The sequence below is a fragment of the Antedon bifida genome, chromosome 8, assembly GCF_963402885.1.
Source record: "Antedon bifida chromosome 8, ecAntBifi1.1, whole genome shotgun sequence".
NCBI classification, from domain to species: domain Eukaryota; kingdom Metazoa; phylum Echinodermata; class Crinoidea; order Comatulida; family Antedonidae; genus Antedon; species Antedon bifida.
The window spans coordinates 385017-405364 of record NC_136233.1 but is presented as its reverse complement, the minus strand read 5'-3'; the positions used below and the strand labels follow the sequence as shown (position 1 = coordinate 405364).

The 20348-nt window shown below is 34.5% G+C and overlaps 3 protein-coding genes across 3 annotated transcripts; all 3 read right to left on the bottom strand.

Annotated features, from left to right (window-relative positions):
• Nucleotides 1-285: 285 nt before the first annotated feature.
• On the bottom strand, nt 286-7764 carry LOC144850335 (protein VAC14 homolog). The gene is made up of 17 exons (XM_078707594.1): nt 7658-7764; nt 7092-7242; nt 6615-6782; nt 6276-6338; nt 6068-6175; nt 5741-5850; nt 5522-5628; nt 5041-5172; nt 4618-4756; nt 4367-4508; nt 4157-4222; nt 3479-3669; nt 3087-3261; nt 2594-2712; nt 2079-2158; nt 1455-1608; nt 286-1086 (listed from the first exon to the last, which is right to left on the bottom strand). The coding sequence occupies exons 1-17, from the start codon at nt 7762-7764 to the stop codon at nt 936-938; spliced, it is 2163 nt and encodes a 720-aa protein (XP_078563720.1). The 3' UTR covers nt 286-935.
• Nucleotides 7765-7969: 205 nt separating this feature from the next.
• On the bottom strand, nt 7970-12596 carry LOC144850338 (dipeptidase 1-like). The gene is made up of 10 exons (XM_078707600.1): nt 12266-12596; nt 11511-11658; nt 10978-11107; nt 10409-10559; nt 10074-10146; nt 9623-9799; nt 9239-9350; nt 8885-8960; nt 8667-8802; nt 7970-8431 (listed from the first exon to the last, which is right to left on the bottom strand). The coding sequence occupies exons 1-10, from the start codon at nt 12475-12477 to the stop codon at nt 8312-8314; spliced, it is 1335 nt and encodes a 444-aa protein (XP_078563726.1). The 5' UTR covers nt 12478-12596; the 3' UTR covers nt 7970-8311.
• A 467-nt stretch (nt 12597-13063) lies between these two features.
• On the bottom strand, nt 13064-20206 carry LOC144850340 (dipeptidase 1-like). Its single transcript, XM_078707602.1, has 10 exons — nt 19904-20206; nt 18480-18627; nt 16585-16714; nt 16000-16150; nt 15664-15736; nt 15220-15396; nt 14819-14930; nt 14431-14506; nt 14070-14205; nt 13064-13469 (listed from the first exon to the last, which is right to left on the bottom strand). The coding sequence occupies exons 1-10, from the start codon at nt 20071-20073 to the stop codon at nt 13350-13352; spliced, it is 1293 nt and encodes a 430-aa protein (XP_078563728.1). The 5' UTR covers nt 20074-20206; the 3' UTR covers nt 13064-13349.
• Between the last annotated feature and the right edge of the window lie 142 nt (nt 20207-20348).

Sequence of the window (20348 nt, the reverse complement as noted above, 5' to 3'; positions counted from 1 at the left end):
AGCACGGTAAGGCTCTCTCACAGCCTTGGGTGTACCACGACATCAGATGCTTTGATGTTATCGCCTCATGATGTGTGGTGGAAAGGGGGACGTTTAAATCTGTGAACCCCAAACACAGAAGCTTGCATAGCTTTAACTCTTTTCCACCGATTGGTGGCAAATATATAGAGGGTTATAGAGGGCTCACTTCAACAAGTATGTCAACTCAACACTCACTAAAATACATGCGAGAGTAGAAAAACTACAAAAGATAATACAGTACAGTACTTTAATATCTCAAAACAGCCTTTTTCATTGCATCTTAAGATGCATATGTTATAAACACTATAAAATAAAGTCTTAGCATGTTATACATGAACAAAATACAGCCTAGATTTGTCATCATTTTATCAAAATATATTTTTAATTTAACTATTGAAATTATTTACTATTTATAATAAAGTATTTACAATACTTGTAATACATTTGATAACATAAACTAAAAACAGTTAAAAAGGGCATACCTTTTTAATTACTAATTCATTATTTTATATGAATATATTATATTGTATATATTTTTTCACTATTATAATTCAAGTGAAAATTTGAAGCTCAGATGAAAGAATTTAGAGTAGCATCTCTGCTTTGGGACACCCCTATTATGGGGACACTTTCTTGTGAAAGAAATGTGGGAAAATGTATGTTGTAACACTACAGTCAACAACCCCTTTAAGGGGACACTATTATGGGATGTGGGAAAATGTATGTTGTAACACTACAGCCAACAACCCCTTTAAGGGGACACTATTATGGGATGTGGGAAAATGTATGTTGTAACACTACAGCCAACAACCCCTTTAAGTGGACACTATTATGGGTCCCGATGGGGTTCTACTGTTAACAAATAAAGAGACAAGAAACTACATAAGTTTGGTGCAATACTAAATGTTTGATTTTTATATATGAACTTTGTCAAGATTCTTTCCCCTAGAGTGCTTAGCATTACTGTGTTTTTCACGAAGGTTTTTGAAATGTTGAAATAGTTCAACAAAATCAATTGATTTTCTGGAGTCCTCTTCTTTCTTCCCAATTCCTTGTTTAGAATTTCTAGAAAAAAAGAGAAAAAAAACATGAATCTTTAATAAATATTGGTTGTTAAGGTCCTCTAACTCAATCCTTCTCGACATGTAATTATATATGCAATTAAAAGCAAGAGAAAAATAATTTTAAAAAATAATGTTAGGGTGCTATATCAATGTCTGTTTTATGAAACTTTGAATTAACAGAGAGGCAGTTCCAGTATTTTAAACGGTGGAGTACAAACATTTAATTTAGTCAAAAGTAGATATTAAATAGCAGTTCAGAATTTCATTTTACTCTTAAAAAGGATGGTGGTTGAGGGGTTGTCTCATGTCCTAACCTCCTGGATCCACTCCTGATTAGAACTGAAATATTGTAAAAGATTTGTAACTAACTTGGGTTTAGGTAAAGACTCCCTGCTTGGTATACAATCTAGACGATGTCTTAGCACACTGAATGCTGTGCTCTGTGGAAGCAACATCAATAAACCATACAAACTCTTCACCAAATACTGATTATTTTCACCATCTAATAGTTGTAGTCGAAGATCTGTAATTAAAAATAAAAATAGGATTTAACAACCTCAACCAGATTAAAGGAATTCCACAAATATGTTTTTTTTTGTGGTGGGGTTTTGTTTGGGGGCTGGTGGTTGAAACATGGTGAAAATTAGTTATTTTACTCAATATACTTTCACTTTTTATATCAATGGATTTACCAAAGCCTTGTCTAGATTTAGTCAAAAATTAGGAGATGAGATTATACTTGAGCATGGGATTAGCAGTTTCTTCAAAATCAAAATTCTTCTATACACTGTTCCTTTGGTCATATAACTCTAAAGCTATGTCTACACTATCAAACTAGTTTGACAAAAAAAGTGTGATGTGCCCAAATATGGTAGTGATATACCCAAATACGGTAGTGATATGACATCATCATTTCCATATATGGGCACATCACATAAAGTTTGATAGTGTAGACAGAGCTTTATTCTCTTCAGTCAGTTTGTTTCCACTTACATGTAAATATAGGAGACTCTAACAATTGAATCAGCTTATCAATTTCAGTTAAGAAGTCTACGGTCACCTCAAGTTCACCACTGTTGACATGGTTAAGTAAACAGTACATAGAAATCTAAATTAATAATTAATCTGAGGTCTTTGAAAGTTTAGATAAAAGATAGAGAGTAACTGATTGATGATAGGAAAAGGGTTGAACATCAGGATAACTATGAGTCACTAGGCTGAGTATAAGCGTTGAACATCAGGATAACTATGAGTCACTAGGCTGAGTATAAGGGTTGAACATTGGGGTAACTATGAGTCACTAGGCTGAGTATAAGGGTTGAACATCAGGATAACTATGAGTCACTAGGCTGAGTATAAGGGTTGAACATCAGGATAACCATGAGTCACTAGGCTGAGTATAAGGGTTGAACATCAGGATAACTATGAGTCACTAGGCTGAGTATAAGTAACTTATAGAAATCCTGCTCTTATGGTTTTGAGAGAAGCGTGGAAGTGTTAAAGGATACAAGTAAAAGATGATATCACAAGCGTGTTTATAGTTCTGAGTCAGGAAACATAGAGACACTGTAGCTACCGGATTATGACACCAGGTTTTGTACAAACAGCTGAACAGTGAACAGATTTCCTTAAATGAAAACAAAATACATATATAGATATAGATAGATATATTATTAATAATACTGGTTCATGACAGTATTCATGGAGCTAACCCGGCCCATCCCCCACTTAGTAAAACACAAAAGATAGAATACTAGGTTAACTTTACTGCATTTTATTTCAAGGGTGGCCCCTCTGTTTAAAAATCACTTGCAAATGTAAGCTAGTGTAAATATAGGATAAGATTGGTTCACTAGCTTTGTTTGTTTTGAATTGGAAATCCTAATACAGGAATTGAACACAAGCACAAGATTGTTAAACATATCAAACCAAACAATCAAAACCATTCATGCATTGTTTTGAATGCAACACTGGTCAGGGGAACTTAAGTAACATACAAACCTTTGTCTTGAGTTCTTTCAACTGGTTTCTGAGTCCAAATAACTCAGTTGATGTCAGCAATATTGTGTTCAAGGTTTGCACCATTTTTGTAGCAAATTTTAAATCTTCTTTCTCCAACAAAATTTCAGACAATGATCTAAATACATCTTCCAATTTCAATAATAAACATAATTGCCTGAAAAAATTTTTTATTTACAGTGTATTTTATTAATTGAAATCATTATAATGATGGTGCATAATGACATGTAAAAATACAGTATCTACATAATACACAATGAGTTGGGGGCACGTTCTACACTGCATTTTTCTACTGGGGCCTTTCAAACTTTGTTAAGAGCTGTTTTATAGCAGGAAGTACCAGTTATTAAGTCCATATGTTAAGTTTCTCTTACCTTATTATAAAAAAACCTCTATCCTCCAACAGTTGTGAATCTTTACAGAAGAGATCTAGCAGGCTGATCATAAACTTAGTGAAGTAGATGTTAGTACCTGGTATAGGCTTTGATTGAAACCCTACCTCAGATTGAGGACCAGCAGATGATGATACTACCTCAGACAACACCTCTAAGTCAAGCAGTACTACCTATATGATAAATAAACAATAAGCTTTCTGCTTATTTTATTTGTATCTTCATTGAGATCAAGCCACTGATACAAAAAGCATTGTCATTTTTCCGGTGATTTATTATTGTGTATCTCCTTTGAGATCCACCCACTGATACCTACAGCATTGTCATTTTTTCAGTGCTTATTTTATTTGTATCTCCATTGAGATCCAGCCACTGATAAAAAAAGCAATGTAATTTTGTAATTTGACAGATTTACTCTTTTTTGTAATAGTTGCCAATGCCTTGTGCATGGTTAATTGTAATATGGATAATGGTAGACTTTCAATGGTAAAGAGTTTAAAACGGAGGGCTCAAAATTCATCCTAACACACTATCAATCTGCTAGTAGATTTTTCATAATTGCTAGTTAAAACATTTCAAAGCTAGCTAATGTTTGCTAATCATGGTACTGTCCTATTCACAGGTATATAAAATATCAATATGCATACTAAATACACTAACCTCATCTGATACATCTGACAATGTTTGTAACAAAACAGGAAATATTTGCTCTACATGCTGAAATATCTATCAAGAAAAAAAACATTTAAAAAGTTGATCCTTCGTACAAATAAAAAACATTTGGACAATTTACTTGTTAACAGATATCAATTGTTGGAGGTAACTCCAAATTTGAGTTTTGTAACTACAAATTCTCAAGTTTGATTTTACCTTTCTTGGAGTTTTCAAATGAAGATGATAGATCCATCTAAGTACAGCAATCTTAGTCTGCATGAGTGACTGTTGGTGTAAGTGTTTTAGTAATACCTCTACAACTGGTGCAATTTCAAGCTTTATTTTTGGTGGAAGTGAACTGTACAAGAGAAAACAGGACTACTATCAATAAAGATTTCTAAAATCGTATAGAAATATTGAATTTGCATAATTAAACATTTGCTGCAGGTATCTGTAGGAAACTGTACCTTGAAACTTTAATGGAATTTGTATTAGGTGAGCCCTCTACTTGCTTTTCTTCTTTCTTAATTTCATCCTCCTTATCATCTTCGGTTGTCACTAACCGCATCAGGTTCTGGTTCACTGCTTTTGCTACTTCTTTGACATGTACAATGATAGAACTTAAGGATATTCAAGTCTCAAATAAGAGTCAATACTAAGTGTATACTTAAGTTTTACTATCTAGATTTTTATGCTTTTTTTTTTATTTCATAGGCATCCAACAGTAACTCGCCAATTATGGGATGGATAAACTATTTTATAATTTATTGTGCTTATAAACTAAGGCTCATTTGAGGCTTTGAGAGTGGAGTTGAAAGAGTTGTGAGTTACAACCCTAGCACCAGGTCAGGATTGAAATTTGATTTGATTGACATAGTAGTAAAGGATATTATCACGTCCATATATTGAAAGACAGGGTAGGACAGCTGTAAGCAAACTTGAAGCAAAAAACAACATTGACCGTCCAGCTAGATTGACAAACTCTCGAAGCCATGTTATAGCCGTTAATTGAATTAACTCAACTGTAAAAGAAACGTGTTGTGATAACAAAAAGTAGATATTAGGAAGGATAGGAACATTTCACCATTCACAAGTGGCTAAGGGAAACACCCTTAAAATAAAAAGTAGTAACACATATTATTTCTCTTAAATACTATAAATATTGCACTTAAGTAAATATTTAAGGATTTCCCTTTAATTGGTATTAACTTACGATAGGAAACATTTTCTCAGCCTGTGTGATTAGTGAATTTTCTTTATTTGGATCGGGTATTTTTTTAAAAAAGATGATACGAAAATATCACTAACCATTGATTCTTCAGGTCACATAATACGAATATTTATGAGTTGTGACCTGACCTAACTACTGACCTGTTGACTGGCTGTGGAATGTGAGTATGTTGACCATGGAAGGGAAATCAACATCACCAGGAGATGCTTTGATTTCTTGAAGGAAAATATCAAGTTGAGATTCACACCTGAAAGGCAGATAAGAAAAATTGAGGTAACGGACAATACCATTATTCAACGGGGGTATGATATAGGCTAATGTTGGTTTATCCAGGTAAGGATAAGTTTGTGAATAATTACATTTTTCTAATTTCTTTATTTTCATCTCCAAGCATCAGCAACATTCCGTCAAGTATTTCTTGTAGAAATTGTAGCATATTAATGTCTGGTACAGAGTCTAATGTAGTAACCTAGGAAACAAACACAATGATGTAATAGACTACAATTCTAATAATATTTTAAGCAACTACTTAGATGTATATATTATATTTTACATTGATTGAAACACAATGTGTAGTACATTTGATATAGTAGTACATAATAAGTTTCAATGGGCTTTGAAAAAAAAAAAAAAAAAAATATTCGATGCTAAGCAGCTATAGAATATACTGTTAAATAGCAACTTACCCAAGATATTAAAAACTGTCTGGTATAAGAGTTAGTAGCATGGATTCTGTCTCTCAAATTTGGAATAAAGTTAACTACATCAAATGAATTACTTTCTGTGACTATGTCCTAAAAATACAACAAAAACAAATATGGTTAATTATGGATTTTATAAATAATTTTTAATTCTATTTGAGAACAAACATTTTGAAATACACTAAAATAATACCTTCATTAGTCTATCTAACAATTCTGAGCCATTCTTTACATCTAAATCTGGATCAGAGGCCAACTGAAAATACACATAAATGTACATTTAAGAATAATCATTAACACTTCAATATTAGCCAGTGATTTGAACAGTTAAGACATAACTGCTCTATTGATTTAAAAAGTAAATTCATTCATTCATTTGGAATACCACGATTACATAATATATCCATAGCAAAAAAACAAACTTTAAGCTAAGAAATCATTGTACAGATGACAACAAAAAAAAGAGTTGGGGTTGTACATGATAAGAAGACACATTAAGAAAATATGAAAATAAACTTTTAAAACGACTTACATTAACCAACTCACAAAATACACTGTTAAAATGTTGCAAGACACAGCCTCTAGCGACCTTTACTATGTTGTACAAAGCTTCACATGCATAGTATCTATTCTTCTTGTCTTGATCAGACAGACAAGATAACGCTGGTTTGATCAACTGAGGTAAAAACAACGCAATATCCTGTAAAATAAAAATACCCAAATTTAACAACTGGAATCAATTCTCTATGTTTTGCATATAGTTAGTTAACCTAATATATTATGCAAAAGAAATCTTAGGAAATATAAGGCATTTACAACATATTTTATCATTTATCTGTATTTTGATCAAATATAAGGTCTAACAGGATTGTTTACCTTCTTGTTTTGACCTTATTTTCGGTTTTATTTGCAACTCACAATATTATTTTGTATTTATATTGACTGTATATTAAATAAATTGTGCTGTCGCATGTTACATATTAAGAACAAATAAAGAAGAAAAACATACCTTTCCAAGACCAATAGCTGTAGCAGCTAATCCTATTAGTCCTCCCTTTCTGGAATTAGGGTTTGAAGAGAGGGCAAAATCTCTACTCAAAACATTCACTAATTTCATTATTTGTTCCGTTTCTCCGGTTTGTGCTAGTTCTTTGACAAGCCTTTAAAACAAATGAAATATGTCAATTCCTGTATGTCTGCGGATGACACCAGGTCCCTCCTTATTATGTCTATATACAGTATATAACAAAAATAGGAGACTATTTAATATAATAATGACAATGTGGATTCAACCTCCACAAAACATAGCAACCCTGCAAATCCCCCCAACCACTTGCATTCAACAATAATTTACATTAACAGAACAAGATTCAGTGAAGTCAGTGGAATAATTATTTGTTATCAATTCTATTATGTTCATAATCAAAAAACCCAAAATCTTGAACACGATTGGCTCTAGGATAGCCATACTGCACCAAATACCAGTTTCCTGCATGCGCCGGCCGGTCACAGGTGCCACTCCTCCTTCTGTTTACTATAATTTTCTAATTTCGAAATTCGCTAGGCCTAGCTTACCTTTCTATTTCAAGTGCAGCCGCTTTCCTTTTTTCGTAAATTTTGTCATTCAATGCTCGAGCACATGACGGGGTTAAAGGTGTTTGATCCCATGTCTTCTCTGCCATTTTACTGCATTGGTTTTTTAGTAAATTTATGTCTAAAATAATGAGCAATATTTTCCATCGCTCACATGATTGTATTTTGATTACGGGAGCCCTCCGGAACCAGAAAGTATGGTGGCCGTAAAGGGACACGCGTGGTTGTACTTCTACTACATTATTAGCTTAACGAGGCGTTAGCCAATCGTAACATTAGACATTATATTTCATATATAAATTTATTTGAAACAAACAATTGCATGCCTCGATGGCTCGCACTTTGGTAACACTCATAACTATACAGTAATATCATTAATATTATTAATGTTTAATTATAATGCACAATCTATCTAAATGTGATTAATTCGAGTGTTAATATGTCTAGTTGAGGAGTCTTCGGTACGTGCTTATGTTAAAGCTTAGTTTCCAATAGGCAAGTACAGTTTAGTTCAACCAATCACAGCAATGTCACTTCATGTAGTAAATTCGCTTGCGTTGCACTATGTCGTACTCTTGCGTTGCGCTTTATATGGGCCAGAATGAAGCTTTAAGCTATCAGAATTACATATCAGAATTATTGTTCCCGGCCAGGTGGATTGTGAACGTAAGTTCGGCATGTGTTGTTGACCTCTCCACCACTATCTCTGGGCATTGAGGACTCATCTGGAAGTCTTTGTGAAAGTTTATCACGAGTCTGAAATAAATACAAACAAAAATGGAGTTATAGGATGTCTTCTTTGAGGCCAGGGAGTGTATTTTGAAGTCGTGAGTTACAAACTGATACCAGGCCTACAGCTGACAGTCATATCATGGAAAAACGATACATTTTCTTATTATGAATAAAAATAAATCAGTGGAGTAAATTAATTTTACGCAAAATCCAATTAGTTAATATAGTCTTAATTTACCACATGTAGGCCTACACTTACATCCTCCACTTCTTTAAATACTCTTAAAATGTTTTCACCAAGTAACTTTTTGATTTGATAATCCGTCCAACCTCTGTTAAGGAGTTCGACAATTAAATCAGGGAATTTGGACACATCCTCTAGTCCTTCAGGCACTCTGCAAGTCAAACCATATTAATTAACAAGTAATAAAACAACTATAACGGACTTATAAATGTAAAAATACTTGTACGACTTACGTATCCGCGCCATCAAAATCTGACCCCAGGCCTACGCAATCTTCACCACATACATTTTTTATATGGTCTAAGTTATCTACAAATTAATAACCACAATGTTATTCAGATATACCATCAGTTAATACTTTATACTATGATGATGTGTTAAGCTCTGTCTACAATATCGAAATAGTTTGACAAAAAAAAGTGTTATGTGCCCAAATATGGTAGTGATATGCCCACATAAGGTAGTGATAATGACATCATCATGTCCATGGGAACATCACATTTTTTCACATAACGTTTGATAGTGTAGACAGAGCTTTGTAAGAGTATGGCCACAGCTTTCTAGGTCTTAGAAAAACACAAACTTACCCGCAATTTGACTCAGATTCGCATATGAGTCATTTGTACCGGCAATCAAACTTGGAGGACAGTTGATATATTTTGTGTAAAAACCCACCATAACAACACCTTTCTTATCTTTCTATATAAAGTGGGAAAAAATCATAGTCAATTGAATAATAGTGGCTCTTTGGTAATAAGATTATTATGGAGCTTTTGATACGATGGAAGATAATGCGGTTTGCCAAACTAATAATGCGACGGAAACTCAGTTTTTCAGATTTCGTTCCACCTATTCAAAACGTAAGCCCGGGTCAACAACCGACGAAATGGTACGTTTAGGAGGCGTTGTGTTGACACATCGAGCAAAATCCAAATTGATTTTGTGTGTATTCTAAAACCCACTTTTCTTACCACAATTGCAAGGACTTCGTCATTCACGTTACGATAGTGATTACACAAAGTAAATGCCGATGTATGGCTAAACATTACAGGTGCCTCACTCAGTTCTAGAACTTGTTTCATGACGTCGACAGACACGTGACTAAGATCGATTATCATACCCAGACGATTCATTTCTTTAATAATGTCCTGTGCAAAAAAAAATTGGTAACGAAAATCAAATTCTCTCAAATAGTCTTCGTGCTTTTCTATGCAAATTATTTTTCTTTTCGTTTAACAAACGAACTCTCAACCACTGTGACGTACCAGTAACGCAAGGAAGTAAAAGCCGCAAAGCAAGCAAGTTAACCAATGACAGTAATAATAATATTGCTTGTGATTGGTCAAATTACTAATGGCGTTGCGCATGGGTCCTTGCATTACGTCCTAGTGAGAATCAAGCTTAAATAACTTTGAGACATACTCTTCCAAAATTTGTGAGACCATTGAATTCTCTTTCACTTTTTGGTAATTTGTCCATTAACCAGTTATCTGACCTGTAGATGATTAAAAAAAACAGTACGATGCTTTATACATACACCTAATAATATATCTTTTTCAAAGAAATAATCAGGTGACGTCAGTGCCACTGAAACTCCTCCAAAATTTAAATTTCTCTCCTATCGTTTCATGATAGAGTTTCGTTTGAGGAGGGTGTTTAAAGGGCCTTCAATCTTTTTTTTTCTCTATCTAAAAAAAACAAAATCCTAAAAAATCTATTTTATTAGAAAATATTTTCACTGTTTATTTGTTACCTACCACGGTGTGTTACAGCTATGTGTTATCGTCATGTATCTTGTTCCTAGGGCGTAAAGCGCCCTCAATACTGCCATGTGACTATCCATACTGTGACCACCTTCTATCCCAATTAGACCTCCAATTTTTCCACGTTTAAACGCATCCCTGATACCTAAAACAAACAAATATTTGTTTGTTTGATCTACATATTCTAAACTCTATATTAAATTAGAATAAGTTTGTTGTTCAACAGTAGGCATCTGATAAAAAGTGATAGATAAGTATGTAGGCCGTTATACACATAAGTAAGCACATTATTGATATATAATAATCTGTAAATGGGTTTTTATTGTTTGCTTATTTTTCAACATTGTGTGAATAACTTATCTGAACTTTGCCGAATTGTATCCTCGCCAAGAAACAGAGGATTTGAGTAATCATTGTTACTATCTTATCGATCATAAATGATAGGGATGTTTTTCTATCACACTTGTACAAACAAAATCTGACATGCATTAGTATAGTTTGCAAAAACAACACAAAGTTTCCAAACTATGAACCTTGCAATTGTCCATCTTTTTTTGGCCTACCTTCAGAAGAGTCGACGAACTCAAACGCGTCATATTTGTCACACATTCGTTTAATCACGTCAATTTGGTCAATGGTGTGACGCAACGTGTCCTTATATTGTGAACTGCATGAGGTGTAGACCGACCAGAACTTTAAATCAAACATTAAATTGATATAAAAGCAAATAAAAAGTCTTGTTCATAACATGTTTCATGATTTTAAAGATTTACTACAAAAATGCTTGCATACAAATTCTAGTTTCTCTTAGTTGAATTTTCAATTACCGTACGAGGTTTTCACTAGCAACGCAAGGACGTCACGCAACGCAGGCAATTTAACCAATCATAATACTAGCGACGGACAATCCGAGCTGTGATTTGTGATTGGTCAAACTTGATTGCGCGTACGTCGTTGCGTACGTCCTGTGGGTGTTTCATTGCGTCCTTGTGAGAAAACCACGCACCACCGCCGTCGGTTCCCACTTGTGATTACGCAATACAGCACTTTGCGTCAATAAGTCGCTGGGTTACGTCTAGTTGCGTAAATTACGTACCTGAGCGCCAACTTTACCAGCTTTGAGTCTAGGGATGTCTGTGTGTGATACTGCAAACTTCCCTTTCAAGTTATTATTCAAATTGCTTGTATCATTCTCCAGCTGGTTGTTCACTCGGTATTTTAGATGCCATGGTAAGTCATTGTGTCTGGGGAAAATAATGAAAATAAACTGTCTTATGCCGGTAAGTCGTCTTTAAATTACAAACTCTCAACACATTTATGCCATTATTGCCAGAGAATGTGAATCAGTATATTTATTTTGCTATGAAATAATACTGTAATCTAATGATAGCCTTTTTATATTGAAACTTTTAATTTTAATCAGACACAATATTATAAGTAACGTTATTGAAAAAATAATTACCAAGATACTGCAGTGCTCGCATTAATTATATTTATATTTGATTCTTGTGAAGGAGTATATATCCGTTTGCTACATAGGACAAGAGGACGTGGTTTATGCAAGATTTGTTTTTCTGTTTTTCTCATGGATGCGATTTATAGCGTTTGAGATTTGCTCATCAAATAAACACTTTAGACCTTTGGACTCGAAGATAACTCATATGTAAATCCAATATTTACTGTTCAAAATGTTATTATTCAAATTAGGAAGTCTTTATAACATATATACTTTAATAACAAGTCGTATAGGCCTACTATTATACCCATATCATTTTTGTATGACAATCATTTTTTGACTTTTATAAGAATACAGTGTCTATAATTGCTAAGATAACATGTGTTCACACTCACCCATCAACAAGAGGTGTTTCTGTCATCAAGTCCTGGGCGTGTTCTAACGGACTAGTGCTTTCCCGATTATTACGAGACACGGGAATGGCGATCGCCACCGCAACAATAGTTACGATGACGATGCTAGCCACTACGATCATTAAAATCTTGTTTCTATCCATATTTGCCATCTTGTCGTCATCTAGCCGCGTTCGGGGGGCCGCGTTACACATAAACTAGGGCCTAATTCTATTATGAATAAAGTCATTTGATTGGCTCATTTATCACACACATGACATGCATCGACAAAAATGATTTATCAACTTTTCGTCAAACTATATAGTTTTGGTCAGCTGTTTGCTAATAAAGAGGTCATCAGAATTTGGTGTTTTTTCTCTTTTTGAATGTGTGTATGCTTATATATCAATCATTTGCTAAGAAAAAAAATGACCTTTGTTGCACCTGCCTTGCTTGACCAGCGCCCGGGGACACCGCCGCTTGATTAAAGCACAGGTGACCAGTAGACTTGTAATAATACTGGTTTATTCCGCGGGTTTATTTCCAAATTAACCCGTTTTACCAGCAGGATTAAAGGTTTTAAAAAGTATTTAAAGATACTTTTTATCGAATTCCTACCACTACGGATAGGGATAGCATTGAACGTTGGTTCCAGTATCATGCTGTTGCTTGTTATTTTATACAAGAACTCCGGAACCAGAAAGTATGGTGGCCGTAAAGGGACATACGTGGTCGTACTACATTAGTACATTATACTTATAGCATAAAATGAATAAAAAATAACACAATACAATAATTGACTACTTTGTCAAGGTAGAAGGAAGACATTATATTTCATTCATATAAATGTATTTGCAACAAACAATTATAATGAGTAAAAAATGTGATAAAATAGTTGACAGAGAATAAAAATCAAGCAATCTAACTTCCTGATATACTGTATACTTTTTCTTTGTACACATTCCTTACCGTATACAGGCGATTCATTATTGTACAAATTAAAATTAGGCTTTTATGTGTGGCTCGCTACGGCTATAGGAAGAGTGCGGCCGGAGTGAAGCTTTAATACATCTTTTGCATATCGGAATTATTGTTCCCGGCCAGGTGGATTGTGAACGTAAGTTCGGCATGTGTTGTTGACCTCTCCACCACTATCTCTGGGCATTGATGACTCATCTGGAAGTCTTTGTGAAAGTTTATCACGAGTCTGAAATAATAAAACAAGAATATTTCTTACAAAAAACGCTGCTCGCTTATTGTTATTGCTAAGGTCAAGTCTGGGGGTCACTTCATCACGCCTAGATACTTCAAGTATCCTATTACAAACAAAAACTTCAATGGACTGTTTTGATAATAATTCAATGATTTTCTGACAGCGAATTATAGTAATATCATGGGACTCATAAATACCAGAAATGCTTTGGGATTTGTCGTTAGACTCTTTTCCCAGACGTTTTTTGGATTCAACAGGTGGTACCTATAAATTATAGTCGAGAATCATTTTTCGCAAAAATGTCAGTGTCTAGTACTATAACTGCTGCTATGTTTTATATCTGAATGATTTATCTCTTGTGACGTAGCGGGCTAGAGCAGCAGCGTGAAAAGGTGTATTTACAGGATGCTCATTTGAGGCATTGGGGATTTGGAAGAGTCGTGAGGCAACCACCACCAAGCTAAATCTCCACTAAGTAGAAACTACAGAATTGACAATCATTTGTATAGGCCTACGTATATGAATACTATTGAGATATCATTGGAGTAAATTAATTTTACTCAAATCCAATTAGTTTACCACATGTACACTTACATCTTCCACTCCTTTGAATACTCTTAAAATGTTTTCACCAAGTAACTTTTTGATTTGATCATCAGTCCAACCTCTGTTAAGGAGTTCAACAATTAAATCAGGGAACTTGGACACATCCTCTAGTCCTTCGGGCACTCTGCAAGTCAAAACATTAATTAACAAAGAGTAATAAACAAATATGATAGTACAAAGACTTATGTACGTGTGGAACACAACATTTGTAAGGAAGCCCAGCTGCATAATGTGACCAACCCATGTGCCCTATACTCCAATGAGGTACTGCACAGTATAGGAAGATGATGATGATGATGATGATGATGTAAAAATGTATGAAATTTACATTAACTCTCGTACGACTTACGTATCTACGCCATCAAAATCTGACCCCATGCCTACGCAGTCTTCACCACATATTTTTTTTATATGGTCCAAATGATCTACAAATAAATCACCAACATGTTATTCAGATATGCCATCAGTATATTTACGATGTGTTACTTACGCTTGGTTGTCGTTAAGCGTGGTTCCCACTTGGACGCAACGAAAGGACAAAAACGCAACGTAAGTGATTTAATCAATCACAAGCGATGGATTATTCGAACAGTCGCTTGGTCAACTCGCTTGCGTTGCGTCTCTGTGGGAACCAACCTTTAGGACGAAACGCAGGACGTAAACGCAACGCAGGCGAATTGACCAGTTGTGATTGGTCAAATTATATTGCATTGCGTTCTACGTCATTGCGTTCTTACCAGCAATTTGAGACAGGTTTGCATACGAGTCATTTGTACCGGCAATCAAACTTGGAGGACAGTTAATATATTTTGTGTAAAAATTCACCATAACAACACCTTGCTTATCTTTCTATAAAGTGGAAAATAAAGTCTTAGTTAATAAAATAATAGTAGGCTACTGTATAGGCTCCTAGTGATTTATTACGGAGCTTTTGATATTTCAAAATATATGTTAATGGATGCGTTTTGCCCAACTAATAATGCGACGGAAACTCGTTTTTCGGATTTTGTTCCACCTTATTCAAAACGTAAGCCCGGATCAGCACTCGACGACATGCGTTTAGGTGTTGTGTTGACACATCGTACAAAATCCAAATTGATTTTTTGTGTAATCTAAAAATATTAACCCACTTTCTTACCACAATTGCAAGGACTTCATCGTTCACGTTACGATAGTGATTACACAAAGTAAATGCCGATGTATGGCTAAACATTACAGGTGCCTCACTCAGTTCTAGAACTTGTTTCATGACGTCGACAGACACGTGACTAAGATCGATTATCATACCCAGACGATTCATTTCTTTAATAATGTCCTGTCAATAAAAACACAAATTGCGAATTAACGAAAATCAAAATTTAAATAATCGTCGTGCTTTTCCATGCAAATTATTTTTGTTTTAGAGTTCAACAAACGAACTCTCAACCACTATGACGCAACGCAATGACGTAAAGCGCAACGAAGCAAGTTAACCAATGACAAAGCGACAGAATACACCGTATAATACATTGCTTGTGATTGGTTAAATTGCGTTGCGCATGCGTCCTAGCAAGAATCAAGCTTAAACAACTTAGAGACATACTCTTCCAAAATTTGTGAGACCATTGAATTCTCTCTCACTTTCTGGTAATTCGTCCATCAACCAGTTATCTGACCTGTAGATGATGAGAAATAACCATTACGATGCTTTACATATCTTTAGACATAATCAGGTGACGTCAGTGCCACTGAAGGCTCCTCTAAAATTTAAATCTTTCATGATACAGTTTGATTTGGGGCGGGGTGTTTAGAGGGGCTAAATAAGTTGTCTATACACTATATAGATTTTTTTATATACATTTGCTTTCTCTATCTAAAATAAATTTCCTTAAAAATCTATTTGATAAGAAAATATATTCACTGTGTATTTGTTACCTACCATGGTGTGTTACAGCTATGTGTTATCGTCATGTATCTTGTTCCTAGGGCGTAAAGCGCCCTCAATACTGCCATGTGACTATCCATACTGTGACCACCTTCTACCCCAATCAGTCCTCCAATTTTTCCACGTTTAAACGCATCCCTGATACCTATAACAAACGATTATTACTTGTGTTTACTATCTACAATAAAACTTTATATTGGAAATTAGAAATAAGATTGTACGATTGTCCAACAGTAGGCGTCTGATACAAAGTGATAGCTTAAGTATGCAATTATACTCATAAGCAAGCACATATTTGATTTACAATAATCCGTAATATGTTTTTATTGTTTGCTTATTCTCCAAAATTGTATGAATAACTTATCTGACCTTTGCTGATTAAACTTAGCACGGTAGTAGTGTCTACGTCCAGATAGCGGATACTTACTCTTAAGTCATTACTAATATCTTAACGATCATAATGTACTTAATAGGGTTTTTATTACACCTGTGCAAACAAACTGGTATGAGTTTGTAAAATTCCCACAAAGTTTCCAAACTATAAACTTTGCAAATGTTGTCAATCTTGTTTTGGCCTACCTTCAGAAGAGTCGACGAACTCAAACGCGTCATATTTGTCACACATTCGTTTAATCACGTCAATTTGATCAATGGTGTGACGTATGGTGTCCTTATACTGTGAACTGCATGAGGTGTAGGCGGCCCAGAACTTTAAAACAAAACAAATATTACAATGTGATAAAATATTGTTGTGACAAATTTACTAAAACAATTGTTGCATAAAAATTGCAATTCTAGTTTCTATGCAGTAGGCTAGGCCCACCAACAACTGAGTTTTCAATTACCGTACGAGTTCTAAATCTTAACAAATATTTAAAGAACTGAAGCTAAATATTAGTTAACAAATACGAAACCTGAGAAATTTGTTTAAAATGTATTTATCATAATAATATTGTCCAAATTAAATATATTAAGTGTATGTTGAGACAGCCCAAAATAAAAGAATCTCTGAGAAATTCCATTTGAAGATACTGCATCCGATTCAATCGTACCATTTAGCATGAGTCGCCATAATGACGTTAACTTTCTTAATCTAACAAATATGATCTGATAATAAAATGTATACGTTATATTGCTGTACATATTTACAGGTATTTGAACTTTTAACTAATAATAAAGTCGGATACTGAAGATGAACGTGCCGATATCGTTTGCGGAAAGTCAATATTTGAACTGTTGTTAATATTGACATGGGGTATTCAAACAACTTGAGGTAATACTTGAGGTTGAGGTGAGGTTGACATAATCTTTAGGCCTACTGAAAAAAAGAGAATTACATAGGAGTGTGGGAAGACTTTATTACAGTGAGTCTATTGGTCGCGTTGCCATAAAAAATGAGATAAAACATAAATGTAGACCTACATTATACATATTGCTTAGTGCACTGGTTGCAAAATCGACTACTAAAGTTGTAAAACTGCAAGATCGAGAAGAAATATTTATAGGATATAGTTTCACAATAATAAATTATGAATTTTGCCCAACCAGACGTGATTTCTTATCGATCGAAGTAGGCCTCAAAATGCTTGCGAAAAACCTCGCCAATTGTTCTCAAACCCACAATCTCCATTTAGGCCTACTAAATAAACTGAAACATGAGACCAACTTGCACTCGATTGTGATAAAGGTGACGTTCTTTCTTTTCTTTTTTGTTTGTCTTGTGTGAGTTCATCTCACGTTTATTTAAATTCACATTGGTGAATATATTATATACATATAAGTACATTTGTGACAATTAAAAGTAAGTGTTTAAAGTAGTGAAAATACAGGTATATTTACATAATAAGATGCTTGAATTCAGTATTAACCATATTTATTTTCATTAAAATTTTAGATACGATGTTAATTAAAATGTAAAAATGAAAAATGGCGGTAAAATACATGATTAAAATTTTTTTGTTAAACTATCTTATTTGTGATCTTATTTGTGTTCGAGTAGAGAGGCTATAAACTCAGGGGAGGAAAATGTAGTATCCTCCCTTTTCACCAAGATAAAAAGAATGAAATTCTTTTCTTATGTAGTTTGGTGTATAATTGTGTCTCAAAGCAGCGTCTATGTTATATGCAAATGAGAAATAGATGCAATAAGCAGCAACACTGCAACATACGCATTTTAAAGCTGGGTTACTACTATGACGCAACGCAGGTAATTTGACCAATCATTACTAGCGACGAACAATTCGAGCTGTGATTGGTCAAATTACTTACTTTACGGCGCGCGTACATCCTTAAAGCTTGGTTTCCACTACCGAGGCAACCTACCGGGCAACCTACGCAAACGTAAGAAAATTCCCTTCCAATTGTTTGCCCCACCTGCATGAAATCAAACCGTCATTGGTTCCCATTTTTGATTACGCAATACAGCGTCAATACGTCACTGTGTTACGTTACGTTATGTTGCGTAAATTACGTACCTGAGCGCCAACTTTACCAGCTCTGAGTCTAGGGATGTCCGTATGTGACACTGCAAACTTCCCTGTCAAGTTACTATTCAAATTGCTTGTATCATTCTCCAGTTGGTTATTCACTCGGTTTTTTATTTGCCATGGTAAGTCATTGTGTCTGGGAAAATAATGGAAATAAAGTAGGTCTTTATGCTATTTATCCGATAAGTCATGTTATGTTATCACACAATACTTTGACATTATTGCCAGAAAATGTAAATCAGTATCATTTTGCAATAACTAATAAAAGGTAATAATAATATGTGATAGCCTTATTGAAACTTAATTTGGGTCAGATACGATAATATTAGGCCAAACGTTATTGAAATAATAATGTAATATAATAATTGAAACGCGTTATTACAGCGGGTGAACGCGTTATTACAGCGGGTGAACGCGTTGTTACAGCGGGTGAACGCGTTGTTACAGCGGGTGTACGCGTTGTTACAGCGGGTGTACGCGTTGATACAGCGGGTGTACCAGGATGTAATGCATTAATTATAATAACATATTCTTGTGAAGGAGTGTACAATTGCTAAATTACCCAAATACAAATGTTTAGAAATCCTGTGAGAACATATGGTAGTGACAGATGTCAGGGTTAGCTAAGCCTGGGGACATTCATAATCTTTTTTCCCTATTCCCTTTATATGAGCATAGCATAGAGACATAACTATAGTTCTCCCATCTGTTAGCAAATAAGGCTATGGTGGTCAGGAACGGTTTAACCATTTTTGCACATTTAGCGATATTATACGTAGGAGGTATATGCAGAAGTTGTTTTTTTCTCAAAGATGCTGAGATTTATAGCGTTTAAGACTTGCTCATCAAATAGACATTGTAGACCAAAAAGAACTCCAGTGAGCAGATTTTGACTCATTATACGCAGCATATCCAATACTGTACTTACTGTACAAAATGTTGGAAAGGAACTAGTAAAATAAAATATTATTCATTCATAATCAAATTATAGAGTCTTCATAACATATACTGGTACGTCTTTAATACATTATTCTCAAGTATACCAAGTTCTATATAGGCCTACTATCTAGACCTCAATTATTTAATTTCCTGAATGTTTTCCGATTGGCCAGTTTAAATGTATCTTTCCAGAAAGCGAACCCATCTATTAATGTAATGATATACGGCAATGATTTTGTCTTTTCCGGAGTTAGTTGAAGTTGCACTTAACATACTACAAAAAATAAGTAACTAACTTCGCACAGAGACCAATGTAGGCCTACGGAACCCTGATACCTATCTCTGTCGTTTTTGTTATGACAATCAATTGATTCTTACGTTAAAAAGAATGCATGTAAACTACAATTGCTACTATTACCATTTATACCTCCATGCTATTACTACGAACAAGATAACATGTTTTTTACACTCACCCATCAACAAGAGGTGTTTCTGTCATCAAGTCTTGGGCGTGTTCTAACGGACTAGTGCTTTCCCGATTATTACGAGACACGGGAATGGCGATCGCCACCGCAACAATAGTTACGATGACAACGCTGGCCACTACGATCATTAAAATCCTGTTTCTATCCATATTTGCCATCTTGTCGTTCAAAAGTTGTTTATAAAGTACGATAGTTCCAATGTCAGTGCGCGTCAGCCGCCTTGTACACCGTGTTGATTCAGCGAGGCCTTCATAAACTAATTCTATTAGAATAACTTCATTTGATTGGCTGATTTATCTGACACATGACAGGCATCGACAAAAATGATTTATACACCGGACTTTAGTTGATTCAGTGCATAGAATTTTGTGTTTTTTTCTCTTTTTGTGTTTAGGCCTATATCAATCATTTTAAACAACAATTGAAAATTAAA

Excerpts from the sequence above, each read along its gene's own strand:
- LOC144850335 (XM_078707594.1), bottom strand. The coding sequence starts at position 7,764 with ATGGCAGAGAAGACATGGGATCAAACACCTTTAACCCCGTCATGTGCT. Across the intron at positions 6,339-6,614 it reads TATTTTGTGAGTTGGTTAAT|TTGGCCTCTGATCCAGATTT; the intron begins GTAAGTCGTTTT and ends GTGTATTTTCAG. Across the intron at positions 4,509-4,617 it reads AATTCCATTAAAGTTTCAAG|TTCACTTCCACCAAAAATAA; the intron begins GTACAGTTTCCT and ends TCTCTTGTACAG.
- LOC144850338 (XM_078707600.1), bottom strand. The coding sequence starts at position 12,477 with ATGTGTAACGCGGCCCCCCGAACGCGGCTAGATGACGACAAGATGGCA. Across the intron at positions 10,147-10,408 it reads CATAGCTGTAACACACCGTG|GTCAGATAACTGGTTAATGG; the intron begins GTAGGTAACAAA and ends AATCATCTACAG. Across the intron at positions 8,432-8,666 it reads TATTTAAAGAAGTGGAGGAT|ACTCGTGATAAACTTTCACA; the intron begins GTAAGTGTAGGC and ends TATTTATTTCAG.
- LOC144850340 (XM_078707602.1), bottom strand. The coding sequence starts at position 20,073 with ATGGCAAATATGGATAGAAACAGGATTTTAATGATCGTAGTGGCCAGC. Across the intron at positions 18,628-19,903 it reads GAAACACCTCTTGTTGATGG|ACACAATGACTTACCATGGC; the intron begins GTGAGTGTAAAA and ends TTATTTTCCCAG. Across the intron at positions 16,715-18,479 it reads CTGGTAAAGTTGGCGCTCAG|TTCTGGGCCGCCTACACCTC; the intron begins GTACGTAATTTA and ends TTTGTTTTAAAG.